This window comes from Lagopus muta, chromosome 10, assembly GCF_023343835.1.
Source record: "Lagopus muta isolate bLagMut1 chromosome 10, bLagMut1 primary, whole genome shotgun sequence".
Lineage (NCBI taxonomy): Eukaryota > Metazoa > Chordata > Aves > Galliformes > Phasianidae > Lagopus > Lagopus muta.
The window spans coordinates 650631-673202 of NC_064442.1; the positions used below are offsets into that span (position 1 = coordinate 650631).

Below are 22572 nucleotides of genomic sequence, written 5' to 3' on the forward strand. Positions count from 1 at the left end.
GTTTTGCTGTGAACCGAGCCCCGTCCCCGCGCCGTTACTTGGACAAAGGCCTTTCTCAGCCTGCGAACGACGCGGCTCAGCAGTTTGTACGGTTAACGTCACGGCTCGCCGCTCTGCAGCTGTGCAACCGCGGGAGGACAAGCAGAGCCCGGCAAGCGACGCTTCCCCACGCCCCGCCCGCAGCGAGCGGCAGCCGCGCCCCGCAGCGCCCCGCCCCTGGCGCACCTCCCTCCGCCGGACGGTGGCCGCGCGGGGCCGTTTCGCGCTCTCCCATGGCGGAGCGGGAGGATGTCGCTGGTGCTGGGGCTGCTGTCGCACACGCTGAGCAGAGTGCTGCGGTACTCCGGGCTGCGTAGGGGCTGCCATGCCCCGCCCCGCAGGGCCATGGAGCAGGACAAGGCGCTCGAGGTTTACGGTGACTGGCGGAGCTGCTCGGGGCCGCGCGGGGCGGGACGCGGGCGGGCCTGGAAGCGGCGGCGGAACGGGAGCCGCGCGGTGGCCGTAGGTTGTGCTTAAGGTGCTCTCGAAGCGTCATCCGTGGAGCCTGGGCTGAGGAGGGGAGGGCGGAGGTGGGGAGGAGGATCGACCCGCCTCGTCGCAAAGTTAGACGTGGGAAAACGCGAAGGGCGAGCAGCGTTGTGTGAAATGCCGCACCGGAGCATTGTGCTGGGATAGGCTGATTTTAAATCGCCTGCAGTTCTGAAGGTGTTCTATGTCCATTAGTAGGCATTGATTAGAATGGGATGGTGAAAGCAATAGCAAATACAGCAGCTGGTTCGATCTGCCCACCTCCCAGGGAACTCGTAATGCACTGCTGGTATTTACAGCTGTGCCTCGGAACAGGATCGAAGCGAGCGCTGCCGGGAAGATGGCTTTTAATTAGAAGCATTAAGTTTAGGAAAGTGACTTTGTTGTCACTGGCTTGTCTTCTGCTTTAGATATCATCCGAACCATCCGGGACCCGGAGAAACCAAACACTTTAGAAGAACTGGAAGTGGTGACGGAAAGCTGCGTCAAAGTGAATGAGATTGGCGAGGAAGAGTATCTGGTTGTCATCAGGTTCACACCAACAGTACCTCACTGCTCTTTGGCTACTCTCATTGGTAACATTTCTGTTTCATTACATCTTCAGCAATGAGTGCGAAGTTAATTTTAGATTGTCTGAATAATATTCTTATTAGTTAAAGTTCAGTATCGTTTTACCAGCAGTTTAGCTGTGAATTTCATCTTGAGAGCCCTTCTGGCCATACAAACAAGGAACAGAAGGAATGGGAAGTTGTTGAAGGTCGTATTATGGAATCACAGAATGGCCTGGGTTGCAAAGGAGCACAACGCTCATCCAGCTCCAACCCCCTGCTGTGTGCAGGTCACCAACCAGCAGCCCAGGCTGCCCAGAGCCACATCCAGCCTGGCCCTGAATGCCTGCAGGGATGGGGCAAGCAGGTCGTCTGTTTTTCTCACGTTAGGAAAACTTCAAAACAAAGCAGCTCTCAAAAATCTATTCAGAAGCAGCGTGGAACACAGTGTGTGACCTGTGAAGCAGGTTCCTCATTCTGTTGCAGGAAAAGATTATGGTGATTATTTTAAGTAATCGGGTAGCATGTGTAAGAATAGAGGCAGTAAACAGTTGTTTTCTTGGTTTTGTTCTTTTGTTTCCACAAGCGTCCTCATCTGCACAGAGTTCTCTGAAGTGCTTCGGGGTGCATTTGCTGTTAGCACTGGCTCACCTGAGCACAAACCAGGGCTGCAGCATGGCTGTGGCTGTCCATGTGCAGCTCAGTGTGGAGCCAGGTTGTGGGGAGACGTGCAGCAGTAGGGCTGTCCTCTAGCTGGGGTGTTGCTCTCCAAGACAAACTGCAGTTCTCTGCTCAGTCACTCTGGAGACTTTCTCAGCAGTACTACTTGCTACATACAAATCCATACTTGCATATTTTTGAAGTAAAATTCGAATGCTGATTGTTGATGCACAGCTTTTGTCTTATTGCAGCAGCTTATTTTTTGGTAGATTTATGTGGCCCCAAGGATGATGTTTTTTGAGTGCTATTTTCAATTATTTTCCAGTTCTGCATGTTAGACATCTAAAATAGTGAAGTTATGAACTTGAGTTCCAAATTGTTGCAGGCAGGCCTTGCAACTATTCTTCCAACATTTTGTTTTGGGTTTTTAACAAAAACAAGCTAAGCATTCTTCTCAGCATAGAGACAGCCACAACAATAGCCAGGAAGCTCTATCAAAAGGGCAGAAGGCTGGAAATGGTGGAATTTGCATGCATCCAGTGTTTCTCAGGGGTGCTGGGGACCAAAACCTCCTAAGTTTGTAAGGCAGGTATGAGCTCAACCGAGAGACTGCCTGAAAAGGGTCAGCAATGTGATTTGGTCTCCTCTGTGGCTTTTGCAGCTCAGAATGCAGAAGGAAAAGGTTGCCAAGTATAGTGGTGGGTTTCATTGTTAAATACGTGTTCTCTGAAAATGCACCTCAAAACCTTGAATTTGACAGGGATGTCTCTTAATCTGCTTTGTTTACCAGGCCTTTGTTTAAGAATAAAACTTCAGAGATGCTTGCCTTTCAGACATAAGGTAAGATACCAGTTCTGAAACCTGCTTCAAGCTACAGGAATAAGTACTTCCAATGCTAAGTGTTCTTTAAGAAAGGATATGCTGCAGGACTGAGCAACTTGCAAACCGTGATAAAGGATGAGTCTTTTAAACAGCCTGTTGTTTATGGAGGAAGTGAACATTGCAGAGCAGGAGTACTGGAAGGGACCTCTGAATAAATGTGGAGATTCCTTTCCTTTACAAAACAGTTTGTAGCTTGTTACACGGTGCTGCTTTTTGAAATCTTTTGTTTTTATAGTTGCCAGCTTCATCTTTCCAGTTACGGCAGTGTGAAGCAAGGCTTGTATTTCTAGGTAATTAGGAAGATGGTGATCTGTTACGCTGGGCACATGATAACAAGTGGGTTTTGCTTCAGTGAGATAAAATAAGATGCACTGGACTTGTTTACTTTTCCTTTACTACAGCAGTTCCATGACGTTTCCTTGTTGTTCTGTTTGTTAGACATTGTTGGTTTGTTTGGTGTTTTTTTTGCCAGGCCTGTTCAGTTAAATGCATGAAGTCAATTTGGGCCTGTTTAGCATTTAGTCCTATAGTCTCTCCCAGGCAGAAACCAGATAATGTACTATGCCACCATTTCAGATAGAACATGTGTTTCTTGTCATTGAGTATGACTTAAAAGCCTTATCTTTTACAAATCTGTTCCTAAGGATTTCCAAGAGTTCTTAGCTTGTGAAAGTGACACTTGCAATTCTGGTGGCTTTCAAACAAATAGTCCTTGAGCTGTGACCAGCAGAGAGCTTGTCAGGAAGAAAATGCCAATTCTGCACTCTGTTTCCAAGCAGCCCAGCTGCAATGGATTTTTCACATGAGCCATTGATATTAGTGAGACATGAATGCTGCCACAGTTTTGAAGGAGTACTGAGGCCTCCTTGAATGGAGATAGATCTATTGCAACACAGTCACAAGGCTCGGATCAGTTGCTGTCAGTGGTTCCCTTCCATTGTATAGGAACATTTTGAAAGGTACAGATTCCATGCATTGTATGTGTTTGATAGTTTTTTGTTTTGGTACTGGATCTATTTTACAGTTGATGAATGCATCTAACACTGATCTCTCCTCTAGCTGGAAATCTACATATCTGAAGGTACACATTCCACTGAAGAAGACAGTAAGTAGAGCTTTAGACTCTGTGTTCTTTGGGAAGTTGCTGTTGTGCTGCTCAGTTATTAGCATGAAGAACTTCCTGCCTGTTGATGATCTTAACACTGTGAAGGTTATCTGTATTTTTAAAATAAAATCTGTAGGACACTGAATTCTTCCAGAGCTGCATTTAATCACCATCTCAAACAGCTGCTAAAGCCTCTGTTGAGGCGACGCCTCGGCCCCTGTTCATAACCAGCAGAAATCTTTATGTGGGGGAAAACCAGTTCTTGCCATTAAATGACAAGACATTGAACCTGGAGAACACGGACTACTAATTTGTCACAAACTTCACACTTCAGTTGAAGACACTTGATTAGCATACCTTGTACCTTGTATTCTTTTCCTAAACAAGAAAAGCAGGAAACTTTTGGTTCTGATGGATGTTTTTTTGTGACTGAGTGCTCCCTCGCTCTGTTTTACAATTTCCTGTTAACCTCTCCTCTCAACTCCTTGGCTTTGTGCTCAGCTATACATCCTAGATGTCTGCCAGCACAGCACTTCACCATTTCAGTTTGGGCTGTTGTGCAAACTTCAGTCCTCTGCCTGAATAGAGATTTGCAGTGAGGTGGGCAGAACGCACTGTTTCTGTAACGCAGCATTTTCTCCCTCTTTGAGTTGGCCATTCTGGGGGCTTGGAGAAACCCCGCCTTGCACTTGTGCTCACGTGCTGTATGCATAAAGTACCACTCAGAACTGCTTCTGACTTCACTTCTCCTATTTCTGCAGTCAATAAGCAAATCAACGACAAAGAGAGAGTCGCAGCTGCGATGGAGAATCCAAACCTGCGTGAGATCGTGGAGCAGTGCGTGACAGAGCCTGACTAGGAGCTGCAGCACACAGCATTTTGATACGTTTCTTAAAGTTATCTTTGTTTAAAAAAGAGGAATCAAAGCCTTGAGTTTAATACTTGAGTTCTTTTTATCTTCTGTATGTTTTTTAAAAAAATTGTTTATAAGATAGATATAAATTATGAAAAATCAGTCTCTAAAATAAAACAAAGTATATAGTGTTAAGAGTTTGTAATATCTGGTGTCCAGAGAAGTATTTTATCTCATTAAAAAATGAAACAGCACCGTATGTATTGCCTTCTGATGGACATTGTGACACAAACGCAGTTTTGCAGGTTAAATTTCTATGGTTTCAATCACCACACTGTAAAAATAAAAGAGATTCTTGTACTGAAATGCTGCTTTGAGATCAGCACCTTTTTTTTTTTTCTTTAGCTTAGGTTTGGGTTTCTGCTAGAGAAGTTAACGTTTATTCAACCTGTTTGTTTCCAGTGAACACATTAAAATTGAAATGAATTCAGTGAACTGGGAACCAAGCGATTGGACTGCAGCCTTTACCGAGACCCCATTTTTGCTAAATGTCTGTATTGTTTACAAGTACATGTTTCTGATTCTGGTTTCCAATTACCTTGAGGGTAAGTTCTCCTGTGGCGACGTGTTGCCAGTTTGATCCTGCTGTTTGTTGCAGCTTACCTGCAGCGTGGGACAGGAGAGAAGCCTGCAGCCTGTGGTCACCGCTGTTCTGTTTCTTTTTGCTGCTCCCTCTCTAATCTGACCTGGGGCATCCATCATGTTGTCAGCTGTCACGTGTTTTCTCTCTCAAGTCCCCCGGGGTTCATTTCCTGCTGCAGCTGTGGGTTTGACCATGCACTTACTTTCCCTGAAGAATTAGGCGGATATTTCTCTCGGCTGTCCTTGGGGAGAAGTGATGTTCAGGATCCACAGCACAGCCACAGGAGGGCCCCAGTGCTGAGCCTGTGTGCAGCTGTGTGTGCTGCTGGCTGGCAAACCATTCCCAGATCCTGAGGTGTTACCTGGGCAGTGCAAAGCAGCTTGTGCAACTGGTTTTCCCCCAAGTAAAAAACTTGGGTTGGAGCCTTTCCCAAGTGGAGCTGTGATGACTGTAGCAGGCTTGTATTTGGTTAAACAGCAAGAAATCCTCAGAGTTCTGTGCAACATCTGTTGAGATTTCTGGGATTTGTAACCATTTTAATAATGAGCTTCATGAAGCTCTCCTGAAGGCATGAATGACTGAATGGGTTCCATCTAGGCTGCGCGTTATGAACGGTGGAGAAAATGTTCTTGTAGAACGACGCTCTGACGGATGTCACAGCTGTAATCTCCCTGCTTCAGTGCCAAAGTCCCACTTTGGTCAAAATCAACAATCTGTGTATTTACATTTCAGCTGGAATAGCCTACCACAATATATCCTAAAAGGCATTTAGAAAGGTTTTGTGTTGTTTTTTTTTTTCCAGCAGGCTCTTGAAATGGCAACAGCTCCTGCCAGCTAAGTTTACAGATGAAGAGCAGAGGGAGATCTTGTCCTGTGAAAGAATTACATTGGTAGCGTGTGCTGTGATTGTCTTGGAAGGTCTGAGGCTTCCTCTGATGCACTAACATGGTGAGATGATGAAATGCTGCATTGGCAAATGGCCACAAAGTAAAGGCACTTCATTCTCCAAGTACTTGGCGCCATGAGAATGTATCTCGTTTCCTCTGGAAGCATTTTTGGAAATTGTGTGTTTATTCACTGAGAATTTGTACATCAGTTTTAATCACTGCATCTCCAAAGGCAAACTTAGAATGGACAGCAGCCCCCAGTAAGCTCACTAAGAGACTGTTCTGAAAGCAGTGACATTCAGCAGTGAGCAGTGAGCTTGCTTTGAGAATCTCCAGTAAGAGCTGACAAGAAGGGGAGCTTGTCTGTGAGTTGTTTTAGCATGATGGTGCCTGAAGGCTCCTGCTGACATTGGGCTCTACTTTTTTAGGCTCTTAAGAAAGAGACAATAGGGGGTAATCTGCCATTTCAAACCTCCTAAATCATTCAGGATGCCCTAGGAAGGATGAGCAGCACCATGGCAGAGTAAACACAAAATGTGTCGCAAACGGAAAATAAAATAGTTAACAGTCTTTAATTAATAAAGGATGCATTTTGCCGAGTTAATGGCCAGCAGCAGCAGCCTAGCACTTTCTCCAGGAGTTTCAGAGCTGTTCAGCTGCTGGGCTGTGGTGGTTGTCGTGTTCCTTGCACCTTTGTTCTCGCTGAAGTCTCGGCAGGACTCGGTGTCACATCATATCTGAAATGGCCTCAAGGCGATGTCTGCAAGTCTGCAGAGTCAGCTGAACAGAGTAAAACTTCACATAGAAATTGCCCTTTTAAAATTAAAGTTATGCTGACTTTATGAAATCGAAGGAATGTGTCATTTTGCTCCTTTTCAAAAGGAGAAAAACAAAAGCAAAGGATTTTTTCCTAACTATTAATGGTTCGTGGAGAGAAGGAAACACATAGACAGAAGTGTTTTGGAAGTGCTTTCCCACGAGGGGGAGCGCTGAGAAAGGAACTCAGAGACGGGGAGGTTTGCAAAACCCTGTGCTGCTGCTGCCTCCGGTTTTTATTTTCCCTTCTTCCTCCTTCAGGTCAGTTCTCCCCTGGCAGGGCAGCCCAGAGCCGGGCTGAGAGCACTGCGGAGGGACAGCACAGCTCCAGGGCTGCTGTTTGCTGCCTGTCCTTGCTTTTGTGGGCTGCTTTACACGGCCCCAGATGTAAGTATGTGAACTTAAAGATAACTTTTTTATCAGAGTCCCTGCTTTAAAGCTGCTGTTAGAGACTGGAGAGCCGTCCCCTCAGCAACATCTCTTTATCTTCTCATTGCACATTTGACATTTTCTGCCTTGAAGCAGGAACTTTCTCAGGAAAGCTCTGTCCCTTGAGGACATTTGCTTGTTGCCACCAAACATCCCAAAATAGCACACATGCCTTTTCTCTCTTTGTCTCCTGCCATACCAAAAGCCCAGTGTCTGATCTCTCCTGCTGATACTCCGGGAGCTCCGTGGAAGAGGGCACTTTTCCTTCTGTGACGTTCAAGAGAAGGAAAAAACAAAATACAACCACCTAAAACCTCTTACATGTTTGTGGTGAGAGATACACCTGAGAAAGTGAATTTGAAGACAGATCTGGACTTGTGTGACACACATTTGGAGTGCTTCTGTCTGTGTTCAGCCTGCTGCAGGTGTACCAGGCCTCCCAGAAGTGAACTGTAAGTTTAGAAGTTCAGTTGCTTGTGATGCTGGGAGCTGTTTGGATGTGAGGGGCTCTTTGCACCACTGTTGGCTGGGTAGTTCGATGGAACCTCTGTGGCAAAGCTGCAGCTGGCACTGCTTTGATGGCTGTTGTTTCTGGTTTATTATTTTCTGAGAAGCCATTAATTGCAGCCTTGAAACACACAACTGCTTTTCCTGTGCCGTACCCAATTGTGCCATGGTCCAGAGGCAGCTGTTGGATAGATCAGCACTGATGTGAATGATGTGCCCCAAAAGAAGCCTCTGCTAAACAGATTTTCAGAGGGTGAGGAGGGAGAACTCTGCCTGCACCCGGCACAGTTTGCATTGCACAGCAGCACTGTGCACTGTGTGCTACCAGCTGCAAGCAAAGCCTCCTCCCAAGGTCAGTGGGCTTCACTGCGGTAATTTCTGCTACAATTCCACCAGCTTCACGCTGATTTAAATGTAAGCGTATCCATGAGAAAGACCTGAAATACCCTGGGAAGAGGAAAAGGCATTTCTCAGGGAGGGAAATGGCAATGATTCGCTTTATTTCTCTAGAAATTTAATCCCAGCAGGGTTATCTCAATTCATTTCCTGATCCAATGCAAAAACGCTCCAGGTCATGGTTTCAGAGTCCCAACCTGTTTCATATAACCTTTAATTTAAATGAACAGCTTCTGGACTGTAATCAGATAAATGTGTGAGATTTGCACATAAATGGCACTGAGAGCCCGAGGGCAACAGGTGATGTTACTGCACTGCCTCTCCCTGTGCACACAGCTTGGCACCCAGCTGCAGCCCCACACTGCTGATGGGAACAAGGCAGTGAAGGCTGAAATATTTCATGCTGTTGCGGAGGCCTGCAGCTGTGCAAAGCAGAGAGAAGCCTATCGGTATGTCACTCTCTCTGTGTTTACACACAGATGATAGGTGCACGAGGGCAGAGATGGCAGCAGCCTGCAGTCAGTCTGTGCTGCAGGCAGAGGATGGCATCGTTTACACCATGTACACTGAAATCTTCAATGGCACCAAACATTAAGACCAATTCATTTGGAACAGGAGATATTTTGCAGCTGTGCATTGCTCCAGTACTGGTTGGTGCTGTGATTAAGCTTGCCCAGATTCGTATAAATCCCAGCCTGCAGCACCCACTGCATTAACCCAGTGGGGAGGTGAACTGGCTGCAAGAGCAAAATTCCCTGCAGCACCTGACAGCTTAGCAGAGAAATCCAATATTCTTCACACTGGCCGAGTAAAACAGAGCAGACAAAGGTCAGTGAGACTTAAGAGTCCCACATTGGGAAGGTTCTCAATTAGTGGGAAACCCGCCTTTACTGTGTGGCAAATGAAGCATACGTGTTTTGCAGAGTTGGTCTTCAATGGGGTCTTTCTGAAGTAATGAACCAAAAGTATCTTACAATGACAAATTGAATGCATCCTGGTAACCACATATCCTGTATCTGCAACAAAAAGCATTGCTTAGGGCTCTCCCTGTGCACGGCCTATTAATAGCGAGGGCTCTGGGAGGGGAACGCTGCCCAGCCCAACGCCTGCATGGGGTCAGTGGTGTGAGCAGCACCCAGCACTGCTGCTCTGCATTGTCCTGGCACAGTGCTGGCAGCGTGCAACTGCCCTGAGCTGTGCCTGCAGCGATGGATGGCATGCAGCCGGCCCCCAAGCTCAGCAAGCACGGCAATTTACGAGGCCACACCTTTCCTGGAGGCATGGGGCACAAACAGTGCTAGGAAAATGAGTAAGCATTGTCAGATGTGCTAAGAGAAAAGAGAATCGTGACTCCGGAAAACTGAGGCGAGTTCTGGGAAGAAATGACACCTGGCACAGCTGCAGTCTCCAGAACTGCACACTGTTGGGTGACAGAAAGGGCAGCTCAGTGACTGCATCATGGCACTGAGTTAGATCAGCCACTTACACATAAATGCTTCACCTCCAATGTACTGAAATGCATATAATTCAGGCAGAATTTACACAATTCTTTCAAGAAACACCTGAATTTCAATGTATGCTGCCTGGACTGCCTGTGGTGCACAAGCAGAACGCCACTGGGTTTGCTTGGTTGTTATGGTTAGCTCTGCAATGAATCAATTTGCACCACAAATCAGAGGCTGAAGCCTTTAGCTCAGGGAGCACCAGTGCTTTACCTCAAATCCACAGAGCTCAGATTGCAATCACACAAATCCCAGTTTCTACGGGCAGCCTTAAATGATTTTCAGATGCAAACTGACTGCTTCTCTCTGCTGCAGCTGAGATGAGAGCAATCAAACCCCTGCTGCTGCCAGGACCTAAACTGCTTCTGCTTAACTGAGTTTTCAGTGAAAAGCCCTTTAGAATTCCCCAAGGAGAAGAGAAAATATGAAACCCTTCAATTTCCTTCAATAACTGTTTAATTTAACACACTTGTGGGTGATAGCCATTAAAACCCAACACGTTTAGAGCTAGCTATTCCTTAGCAAAACCTAGGAGCGCTGACAGAAGCAAGGGACAGACGGTGCCAACCCAAAAGAAAACAGGAATGAACACAGGCTCTTAAAATGTAAAAATTTACACCACGTTGGAAAGGAATACAACACAAATGGTGAAGTCATGGCTTGTGTTTTACATGCAACTCACAGACAGGAATTCCCCTTGTTACGTGACACAGTACTGCAGTTGTTCCAGACAGTACAACTTAAGCATCCGTCTGCGTGTGACCACACTGCTCAATGCAATGCAGTGATGCTGGGCTCTGTCCTTTTTCCACTGAGCTCAGCACAAGCAGTGCTGTGTTCACAGTCTCCCAGTTTCTCAGCCTGCAGAGTAATACAGAAAGGAGTGCTACCAAAATGCACCCGCCCTCCTCCAGGAGCCAACCTAACAGCAAATCCTCCCTAAGGCCTCAAGGATTAACATAGGAGCACTGCCGGACCAGCTGCCGGGTGCCTCTCATACAGTAGCACTTACTATAGTAAAAAAGAACCAACTAACTTTAACAGAAGTGCATCTACATAAGCAGAAAGGTTTTTAGCCTGGTAAGAGCACAGAAAAACACCTTAACCAACCATTAAAGTTCTGCAGTGTAACTGCATGCCGAAATCCAGTTGTGTAAGTACAATTCACTTTGCCTTTTGGGCTTTCACATGGAAGGATGTGGCCAAATAGGAGCAGTGTTTGCCATGCACACGCATTGCTCACAGCTGGGGCTAGAACAGCTTTCCATCTCTTTCACTGATCCACTCAAGGACCTACACTGTTTGACTCCAAAGCAATCTCTCACTTCATTCCTGCCTTGTATCCCCAGCCAGCCCCTCTGCTCCGCACAGGGGTGGGGGCTTTTACAGATGAAGCCATCAGCACAAAGAGGGCAGGGCCCCTGCATGCACTGCGAGCCCAGGGCTTCTGGTGGTAACTAAAGCTGAAAGCTTTCTTCCTCTGATCTCTCTCCGTTTCTTAAATTATGGTTATTGAGCTTCAGTGCGTAAACAATCCAATGAAAATTACAGAAATGGGTTGCCAACTTCCAGTCCCTTAAAGGGGGAAAAAAAATCCAAATGGTCAGCTGTACTGGTGGAATGATACTCATTTTATACATATAAAAATAACAATAGAAATCAAGAGTTCTGTGCTGGCCTGCCAACACCATCAAGAGGCTGAAAATATCAAACGATAGCACCATTAGCATTTCTGAGAAGACTCCCCGCATAATTGCTGCTTGAAGTTTCCCTTCCCTAACATGCTCTCTGTGATTGCTCAGTGATGGCTGTGACCCTAACAGACAGCTATGCCCATTCTGGCACAGCACACTTGGTGAGACCTGCACCCCCGGCCCAACCAGACATACTTCTCAGAGGGACCGTTTGAGCACCGTTAAAGTGTAGCACAAATGAAACAAATCATGCCTTCCCTGTGTTTTGCAAGAGCACTGTGTGGATCTTGGGCCGCGCCACCCTGTGCAGTGACAGAGCAGCACGGCTGGCTGGTCCCCAGCTCCCTCCTGTGCCGCAGGGCTGCTCCCAGAGCCGCCACGGGTCCAGGTGCTTTCTGGGCTTGGGATGGTCCTGTCACCTCCTGGAGGCCCGCTCGTCCCCGCGGTCCTGGTCAGGAGCCCCATGGTGCCCGTGCTGGCGGCAGCTTTGGCAGCATTGCATGTGGACCGTCGGGAGGTGGCACCTTCCCAGCACCCGCAGGGTCTGGCAGAAGCTGAACGTCAAGCGGTCCCGCTCACAAACGAAGCCTAGAGGATGTGAGAGGACAAGGACAGCGTTACTGCAGTCCCACCGTGGCAGGCATTTGATAGGAAAATCAGCAAGCACTTGGTAGAGACTTCACAAAATGCAGTCACCCTCCCCTCAGCACTGAGCAGCCATTGGTCCTCATTTCTAATCACCAGTAGAAGCAAAATCTGTACTTCTACCTACAGCCTGCAGCACCTTTCCAGAGCAGAGAAACCATAAAGGCAGGCGGGGCTGAGCCTGGGCCTTGTCACCACTGCATTGCACAGAGCAGCAGCCCCGGAGCTGGGTGTTCATCCCATCCAATCCTAGACTCCAGTTCAGTCTCAGTTTGTGGCCAGCGAATGCAACGACGAAACTGCAAATGTCTTCAGCGCCGTGTCGGGGCCTGGTGCTGCCAACAGCAGTGCTTGAATGTGGCTCTGCAAACTTTCCTGGCCACACATCTCCTACCAGCACCCCAAAGCCCTCACCTCAGCAACAATTCATTTCTGTGTTGTGCTTAACTTGTTTCATCTCCTTCCCTTCCTGCAGGTGTCTCACAAACCTCCATGCTGTTCTGCAGACAGGCTTTGTTTTGGGAACTGCTTCTCCCCGGCCAGCTGCAGGAGCGGCGACTGAGACACGCAGGGCTTCCTCTGCCAGCAGCCAGGGAGCACTGAAGGCAGAGTGACACAGCCAGGTGTTTCATCCACTCCTTGGCTTCTGCCCACAGAGACTTGGCCTGAAAAATACCCTCACACTTTGCATGCAAGTCCCAGTGCTGAACATCCTGTGGAAGCTGCAGGGATCGGCCCCAGACCGGACTCTGATGGGACAGACCCATCTCCAAGCACGCACTGTTTACAAGCCTGCATCAGGGGTTTGCTTCAATTCTTAATTTCCACCTTTTCCAGTTTGTATGAAAACAAGCACTGCACACTGCTGAGCCTCTAGCATCTCACACAGCTGTGTAAAACACTGAAATCACGTCTGTTCTAATTTCATCTCCTGTAGAAGTGATTAAACACAATGACAGCCCTTCTGTGGAAAAGGGCAGAGTGGCTGCACCCAAGTCCAGCAGCCCTGTGCTCCCCGTCCCTGTGCATCTCCTGCCCAGCACACACAGATGACCATGGGATGGCCCCACAAAAAGGCCATCTTTTCTCTTTCCCTAGGCACTTTTTGGCAGGGAATTGCCAGCGGTGGGGACAGAGCCAGGCAGCTCTGCGAGCACTGCCCTACACCATCTCCCTTTGGTGAACAAAGGGCTTCGTTTAGGGAAAGGCCAACATCCCCATTCCCACCGGGGACAATCTGGTCCTTGGTGCTGAGAGCAAGGGACACAGCAGATGCAGAACAGTGTTCCCCTGCTTTTGGACTTCAATCGCAGCCTTCAGCCTGCCAGCAAGGTCGTCACTATCCTGCTCTAAAATTAATCTTCTATTTCAGTAGAGGTATTTCCTCTCTTCCTCTCTACCAACAGCTACTTCTGCACGGCAGTAGTGTCTGTGCACTGAAGGAAACATTTAATGCTGATGCTGCTGCCTGCTGGTGCTGCCGGCTCCAGCTGCTGCCACCAACCCGTACCAGCACTAGAGCTGGCCCTGTGCTGTGCTCCTTGCCTGGGTTTGGGTCTGTTCTGCACAGCATGATGCAGATTTCCAGGCAGAGCAGAGCTGATGAGGAATTGCTGGAAAGCCCTGAGTGGCTGTGGCAGGGAGCGGTGCACAACCCCAGCTCCACTTCAATAACAACACCAAGAGCACTGGAGCTGTTTGGCAGAGGGGAACGGCTTGCTCATGTGATGCTCCTTTCATGTCAGTCACAAGAATTGGTCACAAGCATCCCTGCACCACAGAATCCCTTTCACTGTGAGACTGCTGGACTCACAAATGGGTCTACAGTCGTGTTTGCAAGTGCTGCAGGTCACGGCTGCACTGAGCAGTGATCCAAATATACCTTCAGAGTTTCTGATGGGAGATGGAAGCCTCAGTTTCTGCTTGCAGAAAGCCCTCCTGCCCCCAAAGCTTTGTGCTGGAAATAGTTTGGGCACCTGGCTGCCACCCAAACTGCAGAGCTGCACACAGCCTCAACCATCTCAGCTGCTGAAACCCCTGCACTAGGGCAGGACTCAGTGATCACTGACCATCAGCTGCAGCACGGCTCTGGCAGCATGGCGTGGGCTTCCTGCAGCATTCACAAAGATGTCGGGTTGGGTTGCTGGCTTGGATAGCAATGCTGAGCAGGAGAGGTGGAGACAACAGCTATGGCCCAGGCAGGTGTGGATGAGATGGCATGCTCCACGGGGCTGGCTATTTGCTGCATCTAACAGAGCAAATGTCACACCAGTTAAAACCCCAAGGGGCTTACAAGAACTCAGTTACCTCTGTGGCATTCTGGAGGCTCAGCCCTGCTGTGGAAGTGGTGCTGGGCTGGGATGGCCCTGCAGAGCGCTGGGAATGTCAGCGGGCAGCTGCATGCCTCGCTGTGCTTGTTGCTGTTCACGAGCCTTTTGCTCATACAGCCTTCCTAGAAAGTTATTTATGGATCGCAACCAAGCTGCCTCCTGCCTGCCCTTGCAAGAGCTGTGAAGGTTTTGCTGCTGGAGCTTCTGGCTGGAGGGCAGCCTCCCAGGGCTGTCGTTTGATCCCCTTTCCAACAGGTCAGTGCCCTGGCACAGGAATGGAAATTCCCAACACAGCATCTGTGCTCAGGCAGAAGACCAGCAGCCCCACCAGGCGAGGATTCCATGGGTAAGCTGAGTTGTGCAGAGCAGGTCCTGCTAGAAGACACAATCCAGGGCGGGTTTGCAGAGTGGGGATTCTGCTGTTCCTTCCTGACCTCCCATCAGACCCCACAGCAGGGCTACGGCTGTCAAAAGCATTTTTATAAAATGAAGTGGTGGGGTGTTGCTGAGTGCTGGTCGCTCAGGCCCCGCAGTGTCCCAGCACACAGGGTCAAACTCAGTGTGGAACAACTTGGCTGAGCCACGATTCCTCCCTGGACAAGGCAAGCTATAGCCAGCTCTTCATTTTTCAGCTCTTCAGAGAAGGTCCCTGCAGATTTGGTTCAATTTTCATTTAATCCTTCTACTGTTATTTTTGTCTATTAACAATTTTTTTTAATGATCCTAACACTTCATCTAAGAACGCACTTCAATCGTCAAGCTGATGCCAAATTTTACTCTGAAGAAATAGCTTAAAGCAGGGCTTTTCAAATCCAGGCCAAGTCAGCACATTAGAAACTGAAAACCCACAAATTTGTGGTTGTTTTTTTAAGTTGATGTGGAAGTCACTTTACATTTCATTTAAGCTTCTGCCATACAGAGCTAAGCACTTACTTTTATGCTGGTGAAAAACAAACTTCCTGGTACAGATGTTGTAAAAACAAGGCAAGGTTGGGCTCAGAGCTGAGCCAGCAAGACAAGAGCCCTGAGCCTCTGACCTCTGGCCTGTGGGATGCTCTCAGAGCCAGGTCCCAATTTAACAAACTTTATCCCTGGCTTCTGCTCCCAGGGCTGCAGACCCTCAGCTGGCAGCAGCAGATGCTGAGTGCAGCAACATGAGCATGGCCAGCGTTACAGACTGGTGAGCATTCACATGCCATGGTCTGGATGCTGTCTGTCCCCCCCACACCTCAGTTCCCCGCACGTAATGCTGGTGTGGCACAGTCCCCCCCTTCAGAGCCCCAGTGGGCAGCACGGTGTTTCTGCAATGCTGGGAATTGCACCAGTGTCAGGAAAACAGGTCACTCACTTCTGTGTGAGATGCAAAGTTAAATCCCTGGTGCTACAGTATGTGCCCAGTCTCTGCTCCTGCAAAGCAGACCTGCACTGCTGCCATCACCCATCCTGCTGCCCCACATACTCTGGCCATTCATGCCAAGGTCCATGGAACTTTAGAAGCTTGGAAAATGGGGAGAGGAAAGCTGAAAGCCCCCATTATTCAGGTGCTGGTGCTCGAGTTTGGTATCACTGTGCAAGGATCACCAGCACCCAGCCTCGGGATCATGGACAGGAGTGAGCAAACAGCCGTGCTCACCAGGGGGGGAGGAGCAAGGAGCCATTTGTCAGTCTGGATCCGACAGGGAGGAATTCTCATTTCCCAAGAGCTGATATAGAGCCAAGACTGGAGGATTTTCCCTACACTCACGGAAAACAACTGTGCTGTCTTTCACTTCATTCTCAGCAAAAAAGAGAGGGGGAGAAAAAGCCAACTCTACTTAAACACATTTCTGTACGTGACCTACAGCTTCCTCTCCAAAAGCTGAAGCCACTTATAACATGCAGTTGGCAAGGCAGGCAGGAACGTGCAGCCATTTTGCATCTACGGACTCACTGATTGCTTTGCTTTTATTTTTTGTGCAAGGGGATTAGGCAGAGTAGTGGTGCTGGGCTGATGAAGGAAGCAGAAGGTGGGGGTGAGCAACTGGGAGAGCCAATGCACGGCTGAGTGGTGCTGACCCTGTGCCCATGGGGAAGCACTCCTTCATTTCAGCCCTCGCTTTCCTTACTTTTATCACCCAGAGCCCTCACTGTCAGTGTGTATTTCCTGGTGCTGGAGATGAACAGGCACTTTTGCCCCTCTAACTGCTTGCTCTGGACACTGAACTTCATTAAAGTTAAAAATTCATTTAAGCTTCTGCCATACAGAGCTAATTACTTTCATGCTGGTGAAAAACAAACTTCCTGGTACAGATGTTGTAAAAACAAGGCAAGGTTTGTTTTCAAAACCTTCCATCTACTTGGAGATTGCCAAGGAGGAGAGAGGAGACGCATCTTCCTCTCTGCTGCTCAGCTCAAGGTTATGCATGAAGACTGAGAATCCTTTCCAAAGCTCCACTCTCCACTGACTGCTGCTGTTAATTAGCAATAAATAAAGGGCACTTAATGGCAGAGCCTCCCTCTCTTGCCACCAGGATACAGACTTACATGTGCAAATGACAAAAAAATTGGAATTTGCTGCCGTTAATTCCAGCATGTATCCCTTGCGGACAAACTTAGTGGTATGCAGAACCATGAATAATTTCGTTTCCCTACTCAAAGCAAGAAGAAATAGGATGTTTAATTGCCAATTAATCTTGAGGTGACTGGAAATACAGCCAAGCACTGGATAACGAGCCTGGAGCCAGGCGACAGCAGGCTGAGAGCACACACAGATCTGCTGCTCCTCGGGCTGCTCCTGGGGCACAGGCAGAGCCCACTCCTGCTGGCAGGAAACCTATGTTCCACTCCTATAGAAACCACAGCCATGGCTGCCTTGTGCAGCCTTGTTCTTGGGACAGCTGTACTCCTCGCCTTTATCCCCTTCCCTCTCTGGTATTTATGATTTGAGATACTTCTGGGGATCAGTCGCTTTGCGAATGTATCTCTGCAGCACAGCCCCTGCATCGTCTGTTTTCAGTAAGTGGGCAATGGCTGCTGGGGGAGAGAGGGAGCAGTCCCAGCAGCACACTGTCCCCTAACGGGGGCTTGTGTTTAATGACGTCCTGATGGACAGGGCATGCTAACAGCAAGCTATGCACTTTGCTCCTCGTCCCCCAGCAGGACAGGAGCGTGGACACATCCCAGCTGTGGCTCCCCACCCTGGTGTCTGCTGCCCTTCCCTCCTGGTGCTCTTTGCAAAGGCAGTCACTGTGTTTTTTTCCTGTTTTCTGAGCTGCAAGAAACGATTGAAATGATCTGGTAACAGGCATGGCTGATGTGCGTGCAAAAGCTTGGGGTCAGTGCATAGGCATGGATGGAAATCAGAGAGCTTTCCTGAGACAAACGCTGCTCTTATCTCGCTGGCAGCCACGTCCACAGTCCAGCAATTCTGCTCCTGCTCTTATCTTCTAGAGAGCGCTGCCAGCAGCACAGAGGCCATGTTCCTCCAGAACAAGGGGCAGCAGGGCTCTCCTGGCTGCCACGCGAGGAAGCAAAGCCCAGCAAAGCACCAGCAGATCCTACGCAGCCCCTGGGTCCTGTGCTGTGCCAGGGCACTCAACCGGGGACAGTGACCATTCCCACTCACCCTCAGTGGCTCTCCTATAGGGTCCCCATCCTGCTTCCCCAGGATGTCTCCCAGACACAGGGTGACTGCCCGTGGTTTCAGATCCTCCTCAAGCTCCATGATGCCTCGTGCTCAGATCTGACGAGGATTCTCCTGCTGTGGCATCACAGATGTTTGAGTTCCTTGTTTCTGTATGGAGTAAGAAGGCCGTCCCCAGCTTTGCTAGGACACTGCAGGGACAGACCTGAGGGACTGGCAGGCTCAGTTGCTGCCTGGGAGCCATCTCAGGACACAGCCAACCTTATCTTCTGCACTCACAGCTGGATGCAGCTGTAAAAGTGCAAGAACATTTAAAAATAACTTCTGTGTAATCATCAATTAATTTATAACCCAGCAACAAAACTGGATTCTGGTTTTAATTAATTCTGACCTCCTTTAATTGAGGAGAGAAGATTGCCGGTGAGATGTTTGCTTCTGTCTAATCTGTTCCATCTCCTTTAAAAATCCATCTGATTATGTTTTTAACATTTAAACTCTGCTGGGGGTATTCACATCTTTTAACGAGAACATAATTGTTCCCAAAGATGAGTGCATGATCTGGTACCAGTGCACTCCGTGTTACAGGAGATAGAGGCTCCTCGTCCTTCTAACATAAACACATGAATCACCACAGCCCCCATTAATCTTGTGCAGTAAAGATCCTCTAGAGCTCAGGAAAGGGCCAGAGTTTACGTTCATGCCTTTTCTGGGAGCCTCTGCCTGTGGATTTACACATCTGTGATTTCCTGCCATGTGAAAGTTTTGTTCCTCCTCATAGTTTGGCAGGAAATGTTTGTATTTCCAAGAGGCGTTTCCTGCCCTGGGCCACAGCCAGAGCATTTATGTCATTTTTAATCCAGAATTATAACATTTATTTGTGTGCTTCCTACACATCTAAGTGGTTATTCTGGTACAGCCTTGAATATGCCGAGCATCGACACAGCTCTCATCACCAAGCCCAAGTGATGGGAATTTTCCCTTGACAAAAATAGCCGGAACTACACATCATTTCTTGACCAAACCTAATGGCTAGGGGCTGCCTGGAGGCTGGACAGAGCCACAAGTGCTGCTGCCCAGCCCCACAACAGAGCTCAGCACATCAGAAGTTTCTCGCTGGACAGACAAAAGCTTTTCTCTCCAGACAAATTCAAAAGATAAGGCTGATTAATAATTAACATGTTAATATCAGTGACATCTAATCCCCCCATTGCACTGCTTTTCCTTTTAAGAGCTCTTAACTCTTGTGGTGCACAGGTATTTCCTGTAATTCTCTTGTCTTTCTCCATTTCAACTTCTACCAGTCCTACATAATGTAAAACATCAACCCCAGCCTCAACCCTGAGCATTGAGGCAAGGCAGCCCAACCCAGATGCACACTGAGATGTGGTACGAAGGCAGTTACACTTCTTGACTCCAGTGGGAGTATCTGTTGAAGACTGCCTGGAAGGCAGACTGGCACTGGCTGTGTGTCTGACTGTTAAGTGTCAGGTAATTAACATCAACTAGCATACACCACTGGAGCCAGAGAAACTCAATAAAGAGAGGATTTGATTCTTATTCTATTGAAGCTGGTGGGATGTTTCACCTTGAAACAGGCAGGGATCAGTGACAGGAGGATTTGAGTGCTGCATCACATTGACCTGCTGGTGCAGGTTTATACAACACTCACAGCCAGGCTGCCAGAGCAAAGCACTTGCACCAGACAGCTCAACAAGCTCTTGGGGAGCACCAGCACATTAAAGAGAAAACATCTGGTAACCAGGAAGGGCAGAAAGCCCCGCGGGGCATCGCTCACTCACCTGCCTCGGTGCCTTCGCAGTTCTGCAGGTTGCACTTCTGTGTGCTCTCGGGCCATGGCTCGTGGTCACAGAGGCTGCTGTCCTCCTGCGCCTGCCCAGTCTGTGTGTCGATGCACTTCACCTGGCGCCGCTGGATGCCTCCTCCACAGGGCACTGAGCACTGCAGGAGCAGGAAGCTGTCAGCCCCAGGGAGTTTCTGTGTTCTTATTGCAGTAGTCCCCAGTGTGGGAAGATTTCTTAGGTTTTTACTGCAGCATTCTCTGGTTTAGTTCGGAGAGTTGGGGTTCTGCCCGAGGTCCTGGCACTGCTGCTCAGAGAAACTGTGATGCCCCAGCCCTGGAGGTGCCCAAGGCCAGGCTGGATGGGGCCCTGGGCAGCCTGAGCTGGTGGGTGGCAATCAGCCCACGGCAGGGAGTGGGGTTGGCAGTGCTTTAAGAGCCCTTCCAATCCAACCATTCTATTATTCAGAGCTAGCAATGTTTTCATATATTGCTTTTCTAAGGAAACCAGGACATGCAACGGGCACAAAGACCTGCTCAGCCCAGGGCTCTGCTGAGGAGCTGCAACAGCATAGCCAGGAGGACACTGATCACAGAACCCACAAGAGAACTCTGTCCCCATCCCATGTGCTCACCTGTCCCCAGGATCCCACCACCCATTTGGTGCAGGGGTGGCTGTTGCAGGGCCGGGTGTTGTTGGGCCGCAGTGTCTCATCACAGTGGCCCAGCTCTGGGCATGTCACCAGGCGCTCCTGCTCCCCTCCACCACATGGCTCCGAGCACTGCAGGGACATCAAATGGTGTAACTCATTGTATTGGTTTCTTAAGGAAAAGAACTGCAAAATGCCTCTACCAATACATAAGCAAACACAAATCCTGCTTCCAGTGTTAAGCAACAACTTTGCAACTACAGCCGATATCAGCAGGTGGTTTCCTTCTTGACAATGGGTGCTCTAAATTGTGAAGTTTTCCAGAGCATGGAGGAGACAGGAGCTCTGCTGCAAGCAGCTATTCCTGCACTGCAGATCCTTAATAGTCACCCTGACCCGCTGCCTCCCTGCCTGCCCAGCCCAGCCAGCAGCCCTACCTCTCTCCACGAGGACGTGTACCAGTCCAGGCACGGTGCGTTCTGGCAGGGCAGCTGCGCCGGTGGTTTGTAGAGAACAGCCTGGCAGTGGAAGGGCCGCAGCAGCCGCTGCTCTCTGGTGTCAACGCAGTGCACGTCCCGAACCTTCGTGCCCCTACCACAGTTCTTGGAACACTGGGTGAACAAAAGGCACATCACAAGGGGGGCTGGGGCTGGGGCAGTCCTCCTGGAAAAGGGACCGAAGACATACTCCGCCTTGGGCTGGCTTGAGTTAACACTCAACTTCTTTTCACCTCTTTCTCTAGCCAAAGCTAGAGAACAGTCTGTGGAGCTCTGAATCCGTCACTACCTTCCTCATGAAACCAACTGGCTTCCAGTTGTAACAACAACAAAGTCTTGGCATCAGACAAGTAGTGAGCTCCCATCCACACATCTCAGAGATTGAGGCTGCCCAGAACAACAAGAGTCATGCCTCACTGTTTAATTTAGAGGATTCCTCCAACCTAACTGCAAACACATCCTGCTACTGCAGGTTCTCAACTGCATTTTCCAGATACCTTCAAACCTTTCTTCAATGACTTTTTGTGGCCCCAGCTTTTTAGCCACCTCAAAAGCAGAACAAATGCAAATTGAGAGGAAAGCAGCAAAAGCACACACCGGCAGCATGCAACTCTCTATCCACTAGGCAGGTACAGCCACTTTCCTTCTCCACGCATTACCAAGGGAGACACTGTGGAAGGAGAGACAGGGACTGGGTGCACGCCTGCTTACCTTGCTCCAGTTCCCCACACGCCAGGATGAGCACGGTCTCAGGGAACACCTCCGAGCAGGGACGGGTTTGCTGGAGGCGGCGCAGTGCTGCTCAGTGCCGGTGCTGCAGCGCACGCTGCGCCAGATTGCTCCTACACCACAGGTGGCCGAGCACTGCAAGACACGGGCAGCCAGTAACACACCTGGGGCTGACAGCAGTGCGCTGCTCAGCTCACAGCTGCTGTGCTGGTGGAACCAGACCGTGCCACAATAAGGCATGGCCATGGGATGGAAGGAGCTTCACAGTCTGCGGCCAGCAGCACCTGCGCTAAAACTCCACAGCGGGAGGCAGGCAGACCTCTGTCTGGGAGGAGGAAAACCCACTCCTACACTTTTTTGCAGTTGTTTCTGATTTGAGATTGTTCTTTCTCTCCTCGCACGGGGAATCCCTGGCTGATGGCGGTGGCTTTAGCTTTTTCACTGCAAGAATGCTGTTAACCAGCACTAATTGTTCAGTAGTTTGAGCGCTCTCTCAAAACATGTTTTATGCCCTCCATGCCTCTCTTTCACAAGCGCTGCTAGTCCTGCTTTTTTACTACTACAAACTCCAGTAGAGTTTTGTCTTCTGTTCACCCCACCTGAAAGGTACCGCCTCCATCTCCTCTTTCAGATTCACCCCTCACTTTCCAGACTGCTCAGGGACGGAAGGTGCCCTCTCACAAAGCCCATATGTGTGACTGTATCCTCCTGACAGCAAGTATTGTCCTCAAAGTTACTGGGTCCTTTGTGCAGCCTCCTTGAAAGAGTTCCCCAGAGCTCTGTCTCCAGTGATTCGTGCCACTGAAGGCCTCTTTTTTTGTGTGTGCTTTCTGATAAAAGCCTATTACCAT

General features: G+C 49.1%; 2 protein-coding genes across 4 annotated transcripts in view; one reads left to right on the forward strand and one right to left on the reverse strand.

Moving 5' to 3' along the window:
- The first annotated feature begins 162 nt into the window (after positions 1-162).
- CIAO2A (cytosolic iron-sulfur assembly component 2A) lies at positions 163-6697 on the forward strand. 3 transcript variants are annotated; one of them, XR_007379047.1, is made up of 6 exons: positions 163-415; positions 939-1103; positions 2527-2576; positions 3678-3723; positions 4485-5181; positions 6022-6697. XR_007379047.1 is itself a non-coding variant. In XM_048955819.1 (5 exons), the coding sequence occupies exons 1-5, from the start codon at positions 289-291 to the stop codon at positions 4580-4582; spliced, it is 486 nt and encodes a 161-aa protein (XP_048811776.1). In that variant the 5' UTR covers positions 163-288; the 3' UTR covers positions 4583-5980. The 3 variants fall into 3 exon arrangements, 1 of the variants encoding a protein (XP_048811776.1); XR_007379048.1 differs by having other exon boundaries at positions 6025-6697; XM_048955819.1 differs by lacking the exon at positions 6022-6697 and having other exon boundaries at positions 4485-5980.
- A 1660-nt stretch (positions 6698-8357) lies between these two features.
- The window catches only part of ADAMTS7 (ADAM metallopeptidase with thrombospondin type 1 motif 7), a 48839-nt gene continuing 34624 nt past the window's right edge, over positions 8358-22572 (reverse strand). The window contains exons 20-24 of the mRNA XM_048955815.1: positions 21704-21856; positions 20933-21106; positions 20481-20627; positions 19847-20006; positions 8358-12038 (exon numbers count right to left, since the gene is read on the reverse strand). Of these exons, the coding sequence (XP_048811772.1) occupies positions 11866-12038; positions 19847-20006; positions 20481-20627; positions 20933-21106; positions 21704-21856 (807 nt within the window). The 3' untranslated portion in view covers positions 8358-11865. The remainder of the gene's footprint in view (positions 12039-19846; positions 20007-20480; positions 20628-20932; positions 21107-21703; positions 21857-22572) is intronic.